The following is an 18,767-nucleotide window of genomic DNA, read 5'->3' on the forward strand; positions in this document are numbered from 1 at the left end:
GCTTATTGAAGTCACTAGAGACACCTCGTTATCGACGGGAATGTCGCCTCCCACTGAAAGAATTTTCTACCTTTATGAGACACTGAAGCGACAAGCCTGGGTTCATCCTTGGTGTGCTGGTGGTACCACTTCACTCCTAACCATCTAACCACAATTTGGTTCACTTATAATAAGGTTCGTATTTTGTATAGAAATGGTGGGCCTTCATATTCCAAAGCTGGTTGGGCCTTCGAGGATTTTTGACCTTATAAAGCTGACCCATAGTCGATTCTCGAAAAACAAAACTCATCCATACTCATTGGGTTTTTGACCTTATAGAGCTAGTTTCTCACGTAGTTTACGAACTTTTCGCGACAGGGACCCAAACTCCCGCGCCCGCACGCCGACAAGTTTCCCTGCAGCGAGTTGATAGCTTGAGCAATGCCCTATAAACCCTGGCCACCCGCACCTCGCTGCCAATTGTCAATTACCAATTTATCATAGTTGACGTGCGTCTGCCAAACATCCTCATACCTGAAGGGCTTCGGCCCTCTAGGTACTGACGAAACAGAATGCTCACGGACATCCGCAAAGACAAAGTTGTGGTCTGATTCTGTTGCAACAATATGACGAACCTTGATATGTTCAAACATATTAATGAAAGACATATTTCCAAAGGCCCTATCAAGCAGCGCTTTCACATTCGCTCTTCCCGATTGCCTGTTATCCCAAGTATACTCCACCCCCGACCATCCGAGGTCCGTGAGTGAGCAATCATCCGTCACTTCCCGAAATGCCCGCATCTGCCATTCCGGATGTGGTGACACAAAAAAGTGTTCTGAACCAACTAAAGTTTCATTAAAATCACCAATGCACATCCAAGCCTCTTGTTGAATCCCAAACAGGGTCCTCAAAAAGCGCCAGCTATGATGCCTGTCCTCGGCTCGTGGGGCTCCATAGAACCCTGTCACTCGCCAAAACATCAATATGACAGGAACTATAATTCTTGAGCTCAACGTCAAAGTCTTGAGACCAAAAAAAGACGATCCCTCCACTAAGACCCATGCTATCTACTGTGAAACATCCCGCAAAACCAAGGTGGATCTGCAGTCTTTCCACTCTTATTGCTGAAATTTTGGTCTCCATCAGAAACATGAGACCGGGACCTTCTTGCTTCACAATGCTGAGAAGCTCACGAACTGCCCCAGGGTTCCGAAGCCCCGCGCAGTTCCAGCTGAGGCAACTCATTGTCCCCGCAGGGCTGACTAGCAGCCGCCGCCGAACTATCCGAATTTGTTGGTGTTGGTTTCTTCTTTTTTGGTTCCCTGATCTCACCATCCCCAGAGTCTGAACTTCTCTCTGAAAGTTGTCCGCTAAATGAACCCTTTGGATCAGCATCATCATCTGCTGCATGTTCAGAGTTCATCAATAGCGGCATCTCAACCTTCCGGTACACCTGGTTGGGACCTTGAGGTCCACCTTTCCTCTTATTTTGAGAGTTAACCTCCGTCCCTTTGTCTGCCCCCGAGGTGGAGTTGCGAGTTTCAGCTCTGTTACTCTATGTTCCTGTCTGCTCCCTCGACGAACTCTCACTCGAGGCTGTTTTCCTCCACTCTTCAAGGGCACGCAAACCCTCCCCGAACGGCAGGTCGCCATTTGCATCTTTGACACCTGGCATTGGACAATGAAGATCTGAATGGCCCAGTCATCCACACGAGAAACAGAAATGAGGGACATTCTCGTATTGTATGTCATATGGGTCCATACACTTTCGCCTCTTTGATTCAATCAAAATCCATCTCCTCAAGGGTTTATCAACATCAATGGTCACTCTTGCCCTTAGGTAGCCTGCCGCCTGATCAAACTGCACCGAAGTAGCCTGCCGATCAATCTGCTTTGCAATCTCCGCGCTCCATTTATCATTCCTCAGATTAAAGGGGAGATTAATAACCCTAGCCCACAACTGGAGCTTGTCAAACTTCAACTCCAACGGCCTCATGCATTCATCAAACTCCGAAAGGATCACTGCATTTTTACTCACATTCCATGGAGCTCCTTCCCACACACGATCTCTATCTCTCTGTGTCGCAAATTCAGCCACAAACTTGTTTTCCCCAACAGGTTTAAAGAGCAGCCCTTTAGGGTTGCCCCATGCCGGACGAAGTGCATTGGAGATTGTTTGGATGTGGAGAGTGTTTTGGTGAAGGACCTTCCCAGCCAACATCCACTTCTCCCTGACTTCTTCCTCACGATCGTCGAGCACCAGCGACGTAGCCTCCTCTTCTGAGATCTCCAGCTTTCCCAGGGCCTCCGCTAACTTTGCCCTAGCCGCCCCTGGCGACAAGGGCCTTTCCTCCCTGCTGCGATCCGTGGACGTTGACATCCCCCGATCAGCCTCACCGTCACCCCGCCGATGGAGATCGGCGTGCGCCGCCAGGATCCACCCTCAAACCCTAGTCGCCTCTAACCGAGAGCTGCAGGTTTTTCAGAGGAAAAAACGAGTCTGTTCCCGCGGTGATTTGGCCAAGGTTAGACAGTTATATACTACTAATCTCGAATTCTACATTCTATAGAAAAAGCATATGCTACGACTAGAATTGTTGTGAAAAGTGTACAGTAGTACTAATAGTCTCGGATGTATTGTACTACTAATAATAACCATAGAAAATCGCGCCGCTCGAGTGTGACACGCCTGTGGAAAATTCATCCGACTTTGGAATTGTATACGTATACTTTTTTAACATGGAATTGTATACGTATACTAAAGAAAAAACATATGGTATTGGTGTGAAAGGTATATAGTCTCGAATTGTACTACTAACTATAGAAAAGCATGCCGGTGGTGCGTGATATGAGCGTGCTATTTTCATCATTGCCATGCACACCCGTCAACGACTCGTTTTGACGATAGTAGTGCTCGCTTGGTGTTCTCTGAATTCCGACGTTATTTACAGTACGTTATGTTTGATGTCGTTTGTATTTTTAGTATTACTTAGGATGTGTCTAGGGCACATCTAGATGTGCTCTAGTTATTGCACATCTAAGTGAGTGAATCAAGTATAAAGAGAAAAAAAAAATATCCACACGAATCTCAACATACGATCAATGACATAAGACTTAGATGTGCATTGCACATCTAGATATGCTTTAGCAAAACTGTATTATACTTTTTATAATAGGTCTGATTTTTTTCGCAAAAAATGTACAGCACTGTGTGGCGGCCGGCCGGTAGCCTTATCTTATTTCTGTACAATGATGACGGTACGTAGCAAACGCGTATCTGTATTTTTCATGCGCAGTCCACACTTCATTAATATCTTTCCACCTGAAGGAGATATTTATTGCTAATAATTTCAGGCTACCGTGGAAAATTCATTCGGCTTGAAACCAGAGATAAACATTTATCAATGAAAGTACCTAGAACTCATCTAGATAAGATATAATTTGTTCTCATTCACTTTAAAAACAAGAACAAATACAACCCACGTCAGCACACACGCATCTTATAGCATCACATCCAATGGCTATAAAAGATGCGTGTGTGCTGACGTGGGTTGTATCCATTCTTATTTTTTAGATGAATGAGACCAAATTACGTCTCATCTAGATGAGTTCTAGATACTCCCATAAATAAAACATTGACATGAGAACAAATAAAGCACTGACGTCTATCCTGACATACGCCCAGCCATGTGTCCAGCCAGTAAAGGTAACCGACAATCTAAAGAATTTCTTTTTCATGAAACATTTAATCTATTAATCATACCATGACAGTATAAAAGAACACAAAAATAACAAAACATAAATTAAGATCCATAGATCACCTAGTGACGGGTACAGACGCTGAAGTGAGTAAAAATTGCACTGCCGTCATCGCCGCTCTCTCATTAGAGCCGACAGACTTATTGTAATAGACCGGAGCAGCCTGCAGACCGATACAGGCTCGCGTTGGATGGCACAACACCTCCGGACCGTGCGGTCCGGACGTATGCGGGCTGTTTGAGGGTCCGTGTTGGAGATATTCTAGGGCATCTTCAAAGGAGACCCTCAATGCTCCAGTATATGTTTGAACTGTGATGTCCAGATCATTTCGGTCAACTTTTGTCATCCAGTGTGAACATCAATCTATCCCTGAAGTGGACTGGGCGTTCCTCTTCACCAATTTTGATACAAACTTTGGGGCTATGCCGGAAACCGGACATGCAATTAACCAACTAAAAGCCCCCATGGGGTCCTCCGCTACTCTCTTTCGTCCACATGCATGGCTCCTCTAATCTCTCCCCTTCAAATCCGACAAATAAAGATTAGTTTATAAATAGCATTGGATGATGACTCTCTCTGACATCATATCCGTGGACCGTGTCCGAACTTTTGTTGTGTCCACATGCATCGTCCACATGTATGTTCCGTTAAACTGGAGAAAAATCGGGAATGAGTCAATGGCGTGCGTCGTTTGCACTCCCATAGTGAGCGCATCCACCAACCGAGATCTGGACAAATAGCAGCGACGCCTTGTGTTGATACAACAAGACCAACTTATCGATAAGGAAACAACCTTGACTTGACTAGTTAAGATATTTGGATTAAAATATGTTCCCAATTTGTTTTGATTTGCTGGTGCAACGCAACTATCTAAAACGAGAAGAGAAGCTAGGTCAATGATTTAGACTAGCTTAATTACTTCACCTTACTTTTTAAGAGAATATTCCCTTGTTTAGTAACTACTCCCTCTGTTCCAAATTACTTGATCCATATTTATCTAGACACACACGTGTGTGTATGTAGGCGGGCAATAGCGTACGCGCTGCAGCCGACTCTTTGGCACATGCGTGCCGGTTCGAACCAAAGCGTGCTAATTAAGCAACCCACCTTAAATCTCAATCGTCTAATATCCTTTTGTCTTCTTCTTTTTTTGCAGTGGAAATCTCAATCTAATACTCCCTCCGTTCTATAACATAGTGCGTATATATTTTTCTAATGTCAAATTTTATAAACTTTAATCTATTTTATAGAGAAAACTATTTATATCTACACTATCAAATATAAAAAATATGAAAACTATATCTTATAATTAATCTAATGGTATATGTTTGTCCTATTTTTCTTTACAAACTTGGTCAAAATATATATGTGCACTATATTATAAAACAGAGGGAGTCCCCAGATGCAGAGTCCGGGGGTCATCCTCCTTTTCTAAAAAAAAGAGGGAGTATCCAGTAGGTGAGACTATTTCAAGAAGGCGTCTATGCGTCATCGCGGTCCGAGCGTGGCGAATGGTTCAGAGTCGTGCCGGACTACGCATGCACACAACTTTCATACTGAAAGCAACCCACCTTAAATCTCAGTCGTCTAATATCCTTTTCTTCGTTTCTTTTTGTTGCTTTGAGCTGGGTCACACGTGAACGTATAATATGCATGGTTTCAACCCAATATATTTTCTTTGGAAACTCCTTCGATTCATCCGAATGCACGCAGCCGCGCGAGCGACCGCCTCGTGTGCCGTTCGATCACGCTCCATCACACGGTGGACACTGCCTCTTTACTAGGCGTCTGGCCGTCTGTGGTGGACCCACCCACCGCTCGATCTCCTAATCCAGCCACAGGCTCCTTTCCATCCACACGTCTCTCTCTGTTTCTCTCTCTCTCTCTCTCGCTCTACCCATTGGATTTGGTCCGCCCTGGATGGCCTCTACGAGCTCCCTCGAATGAAATCTCAGGAAAATAAACGGTGCTCCTACCAGATGGGGGCAGCCCAGCAACTGCGAGGGAGTGTCAGTGCTGATGCGGGACGGTGCTGCGACACGCTGTGAGGAAGAGGACGTCTGGCACTTGTGTGTTGTGTGCGCATGGAAGGCAGTGTACCAAAGAAGAGAGAAGGGATCGGACGGTCGCCATCGAGCGCATCAGACGGCTGTTATTTTGCCTCCTACATGCGGATGGCGCCTAGCACGCGCCCATGGTGTTTCTTGGATGACTTTATCATACGTGGCCCGTGGCCTGCCATGAGTCAACAAAACAGGATATAGGTCGAGTGACACGTGGAGATCGAGATGGAGATCACACGGAGCCTGTACTAGTAGCCTCCCATCCATACATGAGTAGAAGAAGATTCATACCTCGATCAAATTGAAGTTTCAGCTTGCAAGTTGTTTAAACAAAAGTTTGGAGTTGCACTCAAAATGTGTCGTCGTATATGCAGCCACTTGCATCATACGTCGCTATAAACCTTTGACGGTGTAGCTAGCTGCTAGCTCGCAATATCCTAAACTGATCGCTGGCTATCATGTGGTTTTGTCAAGGTCCTAACTAAACGTGGTCGATTCTGCTAATTCTTTCTAGAGAGAATACGGCTAGCTAGCTACTAGGTCGTTGCAGACACTTATGCATGTAAAGACCAAAACAGAAGCTGACTGAATGCCTGCAAAAGCCAAAACAGCAGCCAACCCTGATTGATTTGACAGTCGACGTGCGTGCGGCCGGAGACTCTCCAATCTCCATCTACAAAAAAGAAAAAGAAAAATGCTACATCTACGTACAGCCTACGGGTTGTTACGTAATCTTGCTTACATCACTCTTTAGTCTTTACGTCGTCCCATACCACAATTCGTTGCTCCTCGTGCGATCCATACCAATTCGTTCACCTATATATATCCCGGCCCACCCTCCCTATACCTCGTCCCAGTTTGTTCTTCCACGTTACTCCTCCTTTGTTTTGGGCCATGGGTTTCGTCAAAGCAAGCGGAATCCAGCTGAGCAAGTTGACTGTCCTTTCCGTCTTCTTCCTTCTGTTGAACGGCCACGCGATGGTCGCACCCACCAGCAAGGCCGCCGGCGGTAGCACCAAGTCCCTGGCGTCGTCTGCCCTCGCCGCTCTGGGTATTGCCGGCAACGTTATCGCGATCATCAACTTCTTACTTCCCATGTAAGTTCACTTGTGTTTAATTAACGTCGGTGTCGACTCCACTCCACCACTCCTTCGTCCTCGCCGGCGAGTCCCACGTGGGCGCGTAAGGCACTTCCGGCTCTGCGTCATGGCCTCCCCCCCTCCTTCGTCCTCGCCGGCGAGTCCCACGCGGACGCGCAAGGCACTTCCGGCTCTGAATCATTGGCCTCCGCCCCTCCTTCGTCCTCGCAGGCGAGTTCCAGTTCCACGCGGGCGCGCAAGGCACTTCCCGCTCTGCGTGGCCGTCCTCGCCGACGAGTTCCGCGCTGGCGCGCAACGGCGCAAGGCACTTCCCGCTCTGCGTGGCCGTCCTCGCCGACGAGTTCCACGCTGGCGCGCAAGGCACTTCGCGCTCTGCGTCATGGCCGTCCTCGCCGACGAGTGCCACGCGAGCGCGCAAGGCACTTCCTCATGGCCGTCCTCGTCGACGAGTCCCACGCGCGCCCGCTCTGCGTCACCGTGTCGTTAGTCTCGCCGATCGGACACCGTGGCGCCGCACAGGCCGAGGATGTCTCCCGGGCCCCTCAGGGCAGCCTGCCGCCTGCAGCTCGAGTTCACCATGCGCACCAGATGACTTCGTGCCCTCGAGCTTCCCGCATGTTCGCCAGCGGCGAGCAGCGTTGCCGCTCCTCGTCGGGCGTTTTCCTGCCAAGCGGCGAACCCCGTCGGCGTTAGAGACTATTCCTCCGTGTCCATCTGCTGCTATGGCGACAGGCCGGGACACCTGGTCCGCGAGGAACCCCGTCCATGACAACGGCGCCGCGGCCGTGGAGTTCCCCAGCTGCGGGCACTGCCCGAACGCGTGCACATTGGCCGGGCTCAAGCTTGTCAGGCTTAATTGGTGTTGCTTAGACTGGTCGTAATGGAAGTATCACAACCAGTATCATGCATACCAACTAAGCAATTTAGATAATGTGGCATAGAATTAAATGATGAAAGAGAAGATTGAGTATCATATTATGATACCATATCATAATAAATGTTACATTACTATGTGTCATGCATGACAATAAATAAAGGCATCTATGATACTATTATATGATACTATGCATTAGAGAGATAGTATCATACACTAGTATCATATGCATGATACTGACTTGTGATACTACCCATTACAAGCAGCCTTACTGAAATTCAACATTGGGGCTGGTTGTCGTGCTTATCACAGTGCATGGCTCGGGGTTTAGTGGGGAGTTTGGATAACAAGAATTAAATGCCAGGTTTCTTTTGAAAAACGAGTTTTAGGAGGATTTTTAAGAAAACCAGGTTTAGTTAGTTTTTCTGTTAAGATAAGTATATGTAGTTTCTTGTTTGGATCAAGAAAAAATATAACGTGATTATGTAGTTCTTCCTTGAGGAAGCAGACAGTTGTATTATGTACAGATTCCATTGAGCATCAGATTTGAGCTTCCCAACGTGCTCTCTGTTGGTTTACCCAGAAGGCCAGAAGGGCGGAAGTACTAATGTACATATATATTCGTCCTGCTGCATGCAGTTCACCGTGCTAATGACAAGCACCGACGCACTGCTGATCAAGCGCTGCGCCAATGGTTCCAGGCTTCCAGCCGTTCGAGCGCCGTGCCAATGATCTTGATGGTGTCGCAGGCTCGCAGCCGCCACCATGGGCGCTGAGGAGGTCGCGGTGCTCGCACCAAGAAAAAACAAGTCGCCGTCGATGGTGTCGCAGTCGTCGCCATGGACGCGCTGAGGAGGTCGCGCTGCTCGCGTCAAGCACAAACACGCCGCGGTTGATGGTGTAGCAGTCGCCGCCATGGCTGCTGAGAAGGTCGTGCTGCTCGCTCCGAGAACACGCCGCCGCCAATAGTGTCCAGGCCCTGATGGTGTCATAGTCGTCGCCATGGGCGCTAAGCAGGTCATGCAGCTCGCACCGGAACAACACATATTCAGCGATAGTGTCGCAGCCGTAGCCATGGGCCTGGGGACCAACGTGCCGCCGGCAGGGCTTGCCGTGAGGTTAACGCTGGCGGAGCTCAGTCGCTCACCACGACGAGAAAGTTCAGTTCGTTGACATCTACTCATACGTACCAAACGGGTATATAGAAAAACCACTATTAGTCGTTTTTCTAAAACAGTTTTGCCAGAACTCATCTAGCTGAGTTTTAGTTATGTCTCATTTCCTTTTATAGCCATTGAATGTGATGCTATAAGATGCGTGTGCGCTGATGTGAGTTGGTACTCCTGTTCTATCTGTTTTATCTTCCAGATAAATAAGACCAAATGATATCTCATCTAAATGAGTTCTAGGTATTCCCTTTCTAAAAACTCACTTTTGGGGTTTTTATAGAACTCAGTTTAACTTATTCCCGTTTTAGTTGGATCATCCAACCACTTTGTTTGTGCTCTATTTTTTTAATCCTAATTTATTTATTTTTTGTTGCTACATTATATATTTGTGGGAGCTTAGATGTGACATCTTTCAAAAACATCTAGATATGAATTAGACAAACTGTTTAAATAAAACTGATTCTCTATAAACGGACTATGCAAACAACCAAGAGTAATTTCCGAGTTTCACACTCAGAGGAGAGGAATTTTCAGGCTTTGGAGTACAGGCACTTGGGTTTTTCCAAAAACCTCACCTACGCTCCACAGGATATTTTCCACCCGACTCTCCTTTGTTGTCTCTAGAGCCGAATTAACAGTACTAGTCATCAACCAGTGCTTCTGCACGGGCTAGCAAGTTTAAAAATATATATTATACATGGAAATTTTCTATAAATACTATTTTCTTTAAATCTTGTAGAAATAGAAGTAGAGCATGTGTTTATATATCTTTGCTACTTATTTTCGTAGCGTATACCATATTTTATTTTCATACTTCACATTATAAATATACTCAGAACGTCGTGTTTAAAATTTTGTATTAAGCATTGTGCGAGAACGAAAAGTGGTTACACAATGATATGTATTTAACGGCTCCTAACTCTAGTAGATACTAAATACATATGATAGTGTTTTGTACTTAATATTATTATACATATAATTAACATCTATGATTTTTCTCTCTACGGCATTACTGATACAGTTACTCCTTGCATGTACCCTCTACGTATGATTAAAATATTCCACCAAAAAAATCGGTGACCTACAACCATTATCGAAGGAGTTAGTTTATGTGATCACTCTCAAGCATCTCTCTCTCCCTCCCTCCCTCTCTGTGTCACACACAACACAACACACACACACGCACGCATGCACGCACGCACGCACGCACGCACACACACACAGACGCGCGCGCGCACACGCACGCACACAAACTTATCTAACGAATTTATACCTCCACCAGTCAAGGGGTGATCACATCAACATGCCAGTGAGCTACATGCCTTGCTATGTGCCATGCTTCGGTTCAAGCTTATCCCTGTACTTTTATAATGTTTGGAACATCATTGATTTTTTCATGTTTGTTTTGAAAGTTGTGAAAGCCTTGCTTGTCTTTCCAATAATTCTCTATATTTTTTGTTTTATGGTTCAATCATTTCTGTTTTGCACTTGGACTGTAACATTCTAGAAGCCATCCTTATATTTTTTTAATTTCAATATTATAATCCTTATATTCTTTTAAATTTCAATTTATAATTTGAAAGTTTGCTTTAATATTTTTAAGATGGCCTATAAATTTATTGAAGCTTACGCCTAGCATTTCTAAGAGTTCAGCTAAGATATCGGATGCCGACCTATAGGATTTTGGATGTTGGTTTCTAGATTCTTGGAAATTGATTGACAAGTCAATAGAGTCGTTGGGAAAAGTAATGACGATGTTTTTACTTTGGCTTCTTTAATTAGTTAAGCATTATTGCATTGTTGTGCGACTATTCCTTAAATATCTAAAAAATTAAACTTCTCCTGCATGCCGTCACTTTTGAAATCAACGGAGTTGTGATGCACTTGCAAAGTTTACAAAGTTTTTCTCAAATACATTTTTAGGGACTTTTCTTTGGCTACTACTAAATTACATTTTTATCATCAATCAAGAATTCCCGCATTGTTGTATTATTGTTCTTTAAATATTTTAAATATGAAATTGAAACTGCATGCCCTCATTCCTGAAATAAGCTGACCTTTGATGCACTTGTAGAGTTTAGCAAATTTTCACTTTCAAATATATTTGGTTTAGCAATTTTGATTCTTTACTATATTATAGGATATTTTGACATGTACTAGAACATAGATTTAGAAACTTTTCTACATTGTTTATTTATTTTCAGAAATAAACTAGGTGCATCACATACAAATTTGGGAGTATATATGTATGTGTGATTACAGACATTATTGTTATAGTACACACACATATACTTTGTGGTAGTGTGCGTGGTGCTTTTTGAAAAAAAAAAGTACAGATGCCTAGATGTACGCATGCATGTGTAGTTCGTTGCTAGATTTTCTTTTCTATAGGTGGCTTTAGTGTCCACGTCTCCTACTCTAACACGCAGGGTCTCTTGGGCCTATCCAATATCCCTTGTGACGTATGGACTGTTCCCTTTAAAATACATACAGACTGCTAAATAGATATAATAGAGTTACAAATCTCATTCAATCCTACACGTAGAATTAAGATCTAATGGTTATTTGTAGATAGTTTTCTAGGATTAACGTGTAAGCTCGAATGGTGCCTCCAATTTGTGTGTGTGTGTGTGTCTATATATATATATATATATATATATATATATATATATATATATATATATATATATTCAATTTGGCTCACGGGAGTACATGCTCTCGGGCCCAAAAATATTTTTTCAAATGTCAAAAACATCAAGACAAAATATTTATGTGATCTTACTCACATCCAAATGCTACCTGCAAGCTTTGAGGCAAAAAGATAAGCATTTTGGCTTGTGAAAAAAAATTGAAGACCAATTGTCATCCTAATTTTGTTTTTTTCTTCACCGACAAAATACTTCTGCTCCGTTTTGCATGGAATTTGTCAAGCATACTTGCGACACTAACACGAACATCTAAAAAAAATTCAGAATATTTTGATGTTTTTCGAATTTACTGTTCACCCGGGAGCATATGTTCCTGGGAGCCAAAAGGACCCCCCCGTTTTAAATTTGAAATTAAGAATATCACCTGAAGAAAGTTTAGATGTGTGAATAGTGCGTATGTCAATAATCTCAATCATGCCCTGGAAATCTCAAATATGTTAGTACTGATCCAAAACTATGTGCATCCACCTACGGTTATGAACTTTTGGAGATATAAAAGTATATACCCTATTGATTAAACATGATTCACTATGTTAATGGCCAAAAGTTTTGCTTTTTCGTGAGTTTGGCTATCATGTTGTGTTTTCTGGAGAATCCATCATATATTTTCAGTATACAATAGTTTTCTCTCATGTTCAGTTTTCTCTCATCATTATAAAATTGTTTTCTCCCAAACATTATAAGTAAAAATTGTGATCACCACAAAGCATAAAAATTCAAATGTGACTTACATTTTGCGAAGCTATGAATATTACCAACCAGTATCCATGGTTAATGGTGTATACACATAGTACTATACTATATGAGGGTGAGATATTGAGAAAAATTAGCAACCAGTATCTAGGAGAGTGCAGAGAGACATACATATAGCACACTTCTATGGTGTATACACTTAATATTATACTATATCAGGGAGAGTAATATGCAATACTCCCATTTTTTTGACAAAATATGCAGTACTCACATGCACGAATCTGATGAACTCATGAATGATTTATATTTTTACCCTTGACCTGATGAACTCATGTTGTATGTCTTCCCTAACTGGTCATCAGTTTGTCTTTGTTCATGCAGGTTCACTTTCGTGATGCCTGTTCGGAAGGAAGGGTCTGTAGGAGATCGGATGGTATATGGAAGCATTTTGGCTTTGGTAAACAACGTGATGTGGGCAATGTACGCCGCCTCCGACTCTCTCGAGAGTAAGCTCTTCTTCTTCATCGTCAATGGAGTGAGCTTCGTCTGTCAGATTTGCTACAGCATCCTCTACATACACTATGCGGAAGGGAAGAAGAGCGTTCAAGCCCTCCGCCTTGTATTGGCATCCTGCGTGGTTGCCCTTATAATGGCAGCCTTAGTACCTTCGATGGTGATGACGCAAAGGTGGAGCAGTACTTGGGTCGGTGTCCTTGCCGCATCATTTTTAGTATCCACACATATTGTTTCTGCATGGGACATGGTAAGTGTACAGCGGCCGGTGAAGTGCATGCACTGCCTGCCGTGATTCATCCATATACTGTTTGTTGGTTTGTCCCTGGATTGAAACTGATTGAGGTTGTATTGCATGCGTGCAGCTGATGGTGATGAAGAGAAAGCAGATCATCTACATAGACCGAGTAATCACGACATCCTGCTCCCTCATCGATGAATGTATTTGGACCGCCTACGGCTTCAAATCCGCGCCTATCAACTTCTATGCCCTGGTACATAAAGTCTCTCTAGCCTTCCATCAATATGCTTTAACTCACTAAAACCTACTCCCTCTATTCCTAAATATTTGCCTTTCTAGAGATTTCAACAAGTGACTACATACGAAGCAAAATGCGTAAATCTACACTCTAAAATATGTCTATATACATCCGTATGTGATAGTTCATTTGAAATCTATAAAATAACAAATATTTAGGAACGGAGGGAGTAGATGATATCATGAGTGGTGCTTAAACTTGCCATCGATGTTCACTTTAGTGTGAACTTGAAAAATCTGCTGAACTGGTTCTAGAACTTGGTACAAACATGCAAATATGGTGATAATATCATCCGTAGACGTATAATAAGCTGACATGGCACATGCACATGTGGCATGGGACCCACTTACAACAGACGGTTTGCTTTCATCCAATGTGTCGCTGTCCTATAGCTTGCTATCTTTGGAAATATATGGCGGAGGTTTGGAGCCTACCAAACGTGGATAGGCCGCCTTGTTAATAAGGTTAGTGATAGCTTGCAAATTTTGCTCGCATAGAGGGAAGAGCAATGACTTGGATAGGATCTGGTCCCTTGGCTAATTGTAATTTTCATGATGGTTGAGTAATACAATTTTCACCCGCCAAAAAAAAACAGACGGCTTGCTTTATATATGTCTCTATGACCAGTGGGCCAAAGGTCTGCACAAAGGGAAAATCAACGATAAATATTTCAACCCATGGGATACGAACTCGCAAAGTTGCGCTTGCAAGCAGGCTGCGCTAGCAAAAAGTGCATGTAGAGGCCGAGCACCATAGAGCTCTTTATTTATTTTTCAGCGAAAATACTATTTCCACATATTGAAAAATTTATATAAATAGATGTATGTTTGTAGTCCACACATATAAAATTTCATGGACATATATGTTCCTATGTAATGTATGCAAAAAAGACAAGTACACAGACTAAAAGTGGGTTTTTTCTTTGTTGTTTTTGGGCCAGATATTTATCATTTTTGAATAGCATGCAAATAATCAAATTATTTTACGAAACTTTGTACATATACTTGAAGAACTTGAATATGTATTTGCACCAAAAAACTTATCATTTTTGGAAACATTTTTTTTTGCAAAACGGGCTCCATGGAGCCCGGCCTCTGCAACACCGCATGTGTTGCGCTAGCTACTTCACCACTAACTTTCTGTTTTCCAGCGATAACGACACTTTTTTTTTGAGTGGCAACAGGGATTTATTAATTAAAAATGTTTACCAGCATACAAAAAATTTCTGGTATGTTATCTAGCCTCTATATCTAAAGAAGCTACGGCCTTAACTAAATCGTGAGCATCAAAGTTTGCATCCCCATGTTCACGGGCGTGGCTTTTCGATGGGCTGCAATCAGTGCAGACCATTTTGCACATGTTACCTCTTTTTTAGAATATTTTAAAAAAGGTTCTCAACTATAATCACAGAGAGAAAAATAAATTTGAAATATTCATTTGTTATAAATGTTATACATACAAAATAAAACAACTTTTTTATAAATATTAATGTCATTTAAAAATATTATCATTTTTATTAATATTCACATGTGATCAATTTCACTCGTGGCACATATCCATAATTTCTATATAATAGAAATATACTCAGATATAAATATTTATTAAAATATATTAAATATGCGAAATTATCAATATTTTTAATTATATAAAAATCTTATACAACAAACTTATGAATTATAAAAATGTTCATACAATCATTCATAGTAATTTTTAAATTAAAATAATATTTATGAACTATAATTTATCAAATATTTGTATTATTCTAAATTACACAAAAATTATAATCAGAAATATAATTTATTTTATATGGTTTATTCAAAATACTAAATTATATGTTAGTACTATTGAAAATTACTTGAAATTTTTGGTAAATTAGTTGTTTTTTAATGTATAATATTTATGTCAGACTAATGTGTGAATTTTAATTTTATTAATACCATTATAATTTATGCACTTTTTACAAATTCCATAAACTAAAAAGAAAGGTAATATGTGCTGCACTTACTTTATCCCTTCTGAACAACAGATCGTTAGTGGCTAAGTGGCAGACAGATGGTTTGCTAGTGGCAAAATCCTAGTTTGAGTTCTAGGCGATATAATTTTTAACTTCCTTTGTGCTGACATGTGGGGCCCACTGGTTATATAGACATATAAAGCAAGCACTGCATTGGAAGTGGATCCCACATCACATGGGCATGCTAATAAAAAAGCAGTGCCACATCAGCGCATTATACATCTACGCATAGGATTATCACCGTATTTGCACGTGTGTTCGAAGTTCTGGAAATAGTTCAGCATATTTTTAAAGTTCAGGTACTCAAGTGAACATCAGTGATAAGTTTAAGCACCATGTGTGATATTACCTCAAGAAAAAAACCTAGATGATACCCTTTGTATTGCTGTTGGAATTGCTTGCATATATTACATCAAGATATTATTGTATAAACATGAATATTTAGATTAATAATGTAAGAACTAAAACTGAAAATACGTGTAATTATCATTTTTATTGCATATAAGTTGCATAATGTAATTAAAACATTTTCCATGTGCATGTGCATCTTGTATGCTGAAGCAGACCTTTTTTCATGCATGATTGCAAGATGAGGTGCGTGTTGGGAAACGTAGTAGAAAAAATTCGTACTATGACCACCTAGGAACAATATTAAGATGCAAATATGATTTGGATCAACGGTCGTTACAGAGTCCGGAGTGCAGCGGAGAAGATGAGTCGCTGTATATCGTACTTGGAGTCCCTCGTACCATAGATGAACGATCCCGCAAACCGCCGACCAACGATCCATCGAACAGAAGACCGAAAGCGCAGCCTCTTTACTTGGTTGCAAGCGTACGATCTTTCATGATCTGGCAGCACTTCGTCATACAGAGCTAATCATCACTGGAGAATTAGAGGGACGAGATTAGAACCACACGTGGCTTCTAATTATGAGGATTAGAGGAACTAGGTCAAGCTCTAATGGATCAACTATGACCGACTAGAACTAGAGGTAGATGAACTAGAGGAGGCTCCAAAACTTGTGATCCAAAGGGGGAAAGTCCTAAAGTATATATAGGTTAGAGGGAGGAGAGATGGGGCGCCATAAGGGGAGGAAAACCTTCCCCTTCAACCGGCCAAGGAGGGGGGAATCCCCCAACAATTCGGCCTTTCCTTCTATAACGAGGAAGGGGGTGCCTCTACCTATTTGGGCGCAAGTAGCTCTCTACCTCTTGGCATTTTAAGGCTCGTTGATTTTAAATTAAATACAAAAGTCACCTAACTATTATTAGAGAATTGTATTATTAGTTTAACATCTTTGGAAACATTTTCCACCCATATATTATTTATTGGTAATACCATGTATTGCCCGATAAACCCCGAAACCTTTCTGGTGACCCAAAAACGTGTCTGGTTCCTCTCGAAACTATTCTGAATATTCATGAAACAATTCCAAAAATAAATCCTCAATACTCCCATCCTAGTAACACACAGTTGATCATGATTACCTTAAGCTTGTGACTAGGTAGGTTCGGTAAAACATAGACATGAACGAAACCCCTTTGTTCAATAACTAATAGCGGAACCATGGCCATCCATATCGATCCGTATGGTTACAAGATGACGTTCGGTTGAACCTTTGGTTATCATGTGATATTGCATTTGCTTCACGATACTTTAAAAACCCCGAGATGCATCGGTATCCTTCCGAGTCATACACATGCTCATTATATTGTTATCCTCATTACCGGTTTGTTCTTCATTCTCATTGAAGTGTTCTGACATCCCCGTGACATAGTCACCTGTGTATGGCCAGACAATGATGGATGCCGTCACATCGAGAGGGCCCTAAGAATATCTCTCCATTGTCGTAGGAGAAAATCCCACTCTTGAGCTATCCAGTCCCTTGTTAAACTTTTCGATGAACCTGTAAGTTGTCATTCTGATCACCGTGTTACAGATGACATTTGATTAACCCCAAAGTACATCGTATTGTAAGAAGTGATTATGATACTCTCATGGTCTAAGGAAATAAAACACATGTTAACATTCTGTGTTATAACAATTGACTTCAGACGATATTATCTCAGAGTATAACAAACAAGTTTTGATTGATTTAATATGATCGTTCTTCTAATGCCATACTCCCAATGTTTTTTTAGGACTATCGTTACACTTAACAATATCCTAAGATCCGGAAAGCATGATTACTAACAACACTTGAGCCAGTCTTAGAGGCAAGACTAGGAACCTATTATTTATTGTTTATCATTCCACATGTACATATGAGTTTTCCATTGAATCGCATATTCTATGATCATAGCAGTTATAACATGAAATATAAACTCTTAATTATGAAACCAGAAATATAATAATATAAAATTAATGCCACTAGGGAATATTTCCAATAGTCTTCCACTTGCACTAGATCAATAATCTAGTTAGCACATTTTATACACCAATGGCAATCTAGTGTTTGTCAATGCTTTGCTTGTGGTATAGCCTTCATCCTATCAGATCTTGACAGCTTCAGATCCGTGTGTATCATTTGCATTTCTATGGATCTATCGTGCTTTCACAAGAATTAATAATTTGTGTGAAACTGACTTTGTATGTATTGAATCACTATAACAGGACCTTTGATTCCTTAGACTGAGCTATGGAACCACTATTGTGAACAATGTTCCATTGGGACAATCATCTCGAAACCATACCAAGTTCATAAATGAACCTTTGATTCATCACCCTCTATTGTTGCTTCTAAAGCGACAATATACTCAGTCTTCTGTTATAGAATTTACCACAACATCTTTCTTGGACCAATACCAACATACTATGCCACCATATATCTTTTAATTGAAACCGAAAATTGCTTGGAGCACTGATGAAGATTTTATCGATGTAGTACTTACATTGAGCTTGTATAGATGTAACTCATTCCAGAAATCTCTTCATATTCTCTGTATGCTAGAGACATGTTGTTAGTACTTCACGACATTTTCACTATTGTCCTATGATCAACAATTTGATCATTCTGGTAACTTTACTCACAACTTACTTGGAGTACTAGACTTATTTGGTTTTTTTACATACGATGGAGCATTTTTGACGCAAGTGTGATTGAAATCATGTATTTCTCTTATTAGTATTTCAGAATACCGATTCTTGCTTAAAACTCCTTCCATGTGACATTTACAAGAAACTCTTCTTGCTATTTCATACTAATTTGCTTTAGTATTTTGTCGATATGTATTTTGGCTAATCCTGATTAGACACTACTATCTCCAAAGATCATTATGCCTAATACCAGGACTATAAATTGCCTAAGTACTTTACAAAAAACTAGTTCCAATAAAGTCTTAACCGTTGTC

The 18,767-nt window shown here is 41.4% G+C and overlaps 1 protein-coding gene and 1 long non-coding RNA gene across 2 annotated transcripts in view; one reads left to right on the forward strand and one right to left on the reverse strand.

The window, feature by feature from the left end:
- Positions 1–8,780: 8,780 nt before the first annotated feature.
- On the forward strand, positions 8,781–16,293 carry LOC147982752 (uncharacterized). The gene is made up of 4 exons (XM_087540540.1): positions 8,781–8,896; positions 12,730–13,111; positions 13,227–13,355; positions 16,273–16,293. The coding sequence occupies exons 1-4, from the start codon at positions 8,781–8,783 to the stop codon at positions 16,291–16,293; spliced, it is 648 nt and encodes a 215-aa protein (XP_087396666.1).
- Positions 16,294–16,832: 539 nt separating this feature from the next.
- LOC147982753 (uncharacterized) overlaps positions 16,833–18,767 on the reverse strand; it is a 30,830-nt gene continuing 28,895 nt past the window's right edge. Inside the window, exon 2 of the long non-coding RNA XR_015615504.1 lies at positions 16,833–17,323. This is a non-coding gene — a long non-coding RNA (uncharacterized LOC147982753). The remainder of the gene's footprint in view (positions 17,324–18,767) is intronic.

Source organism: Triticum urartu, chromosome 2A (genome assembly GCF_056163025.1).
Source record: "Triticum urartu cultivar PI428250 chromosome 2A, HENAU_Tu73, whole genome shotgun sequence".
Classification (NCBI taxonomy): Eukaryota; Viridiplantae; Streptophyta; class Magnoliopsida; order Poales; family Poaceae; genus Triticum; species Triticum urartu.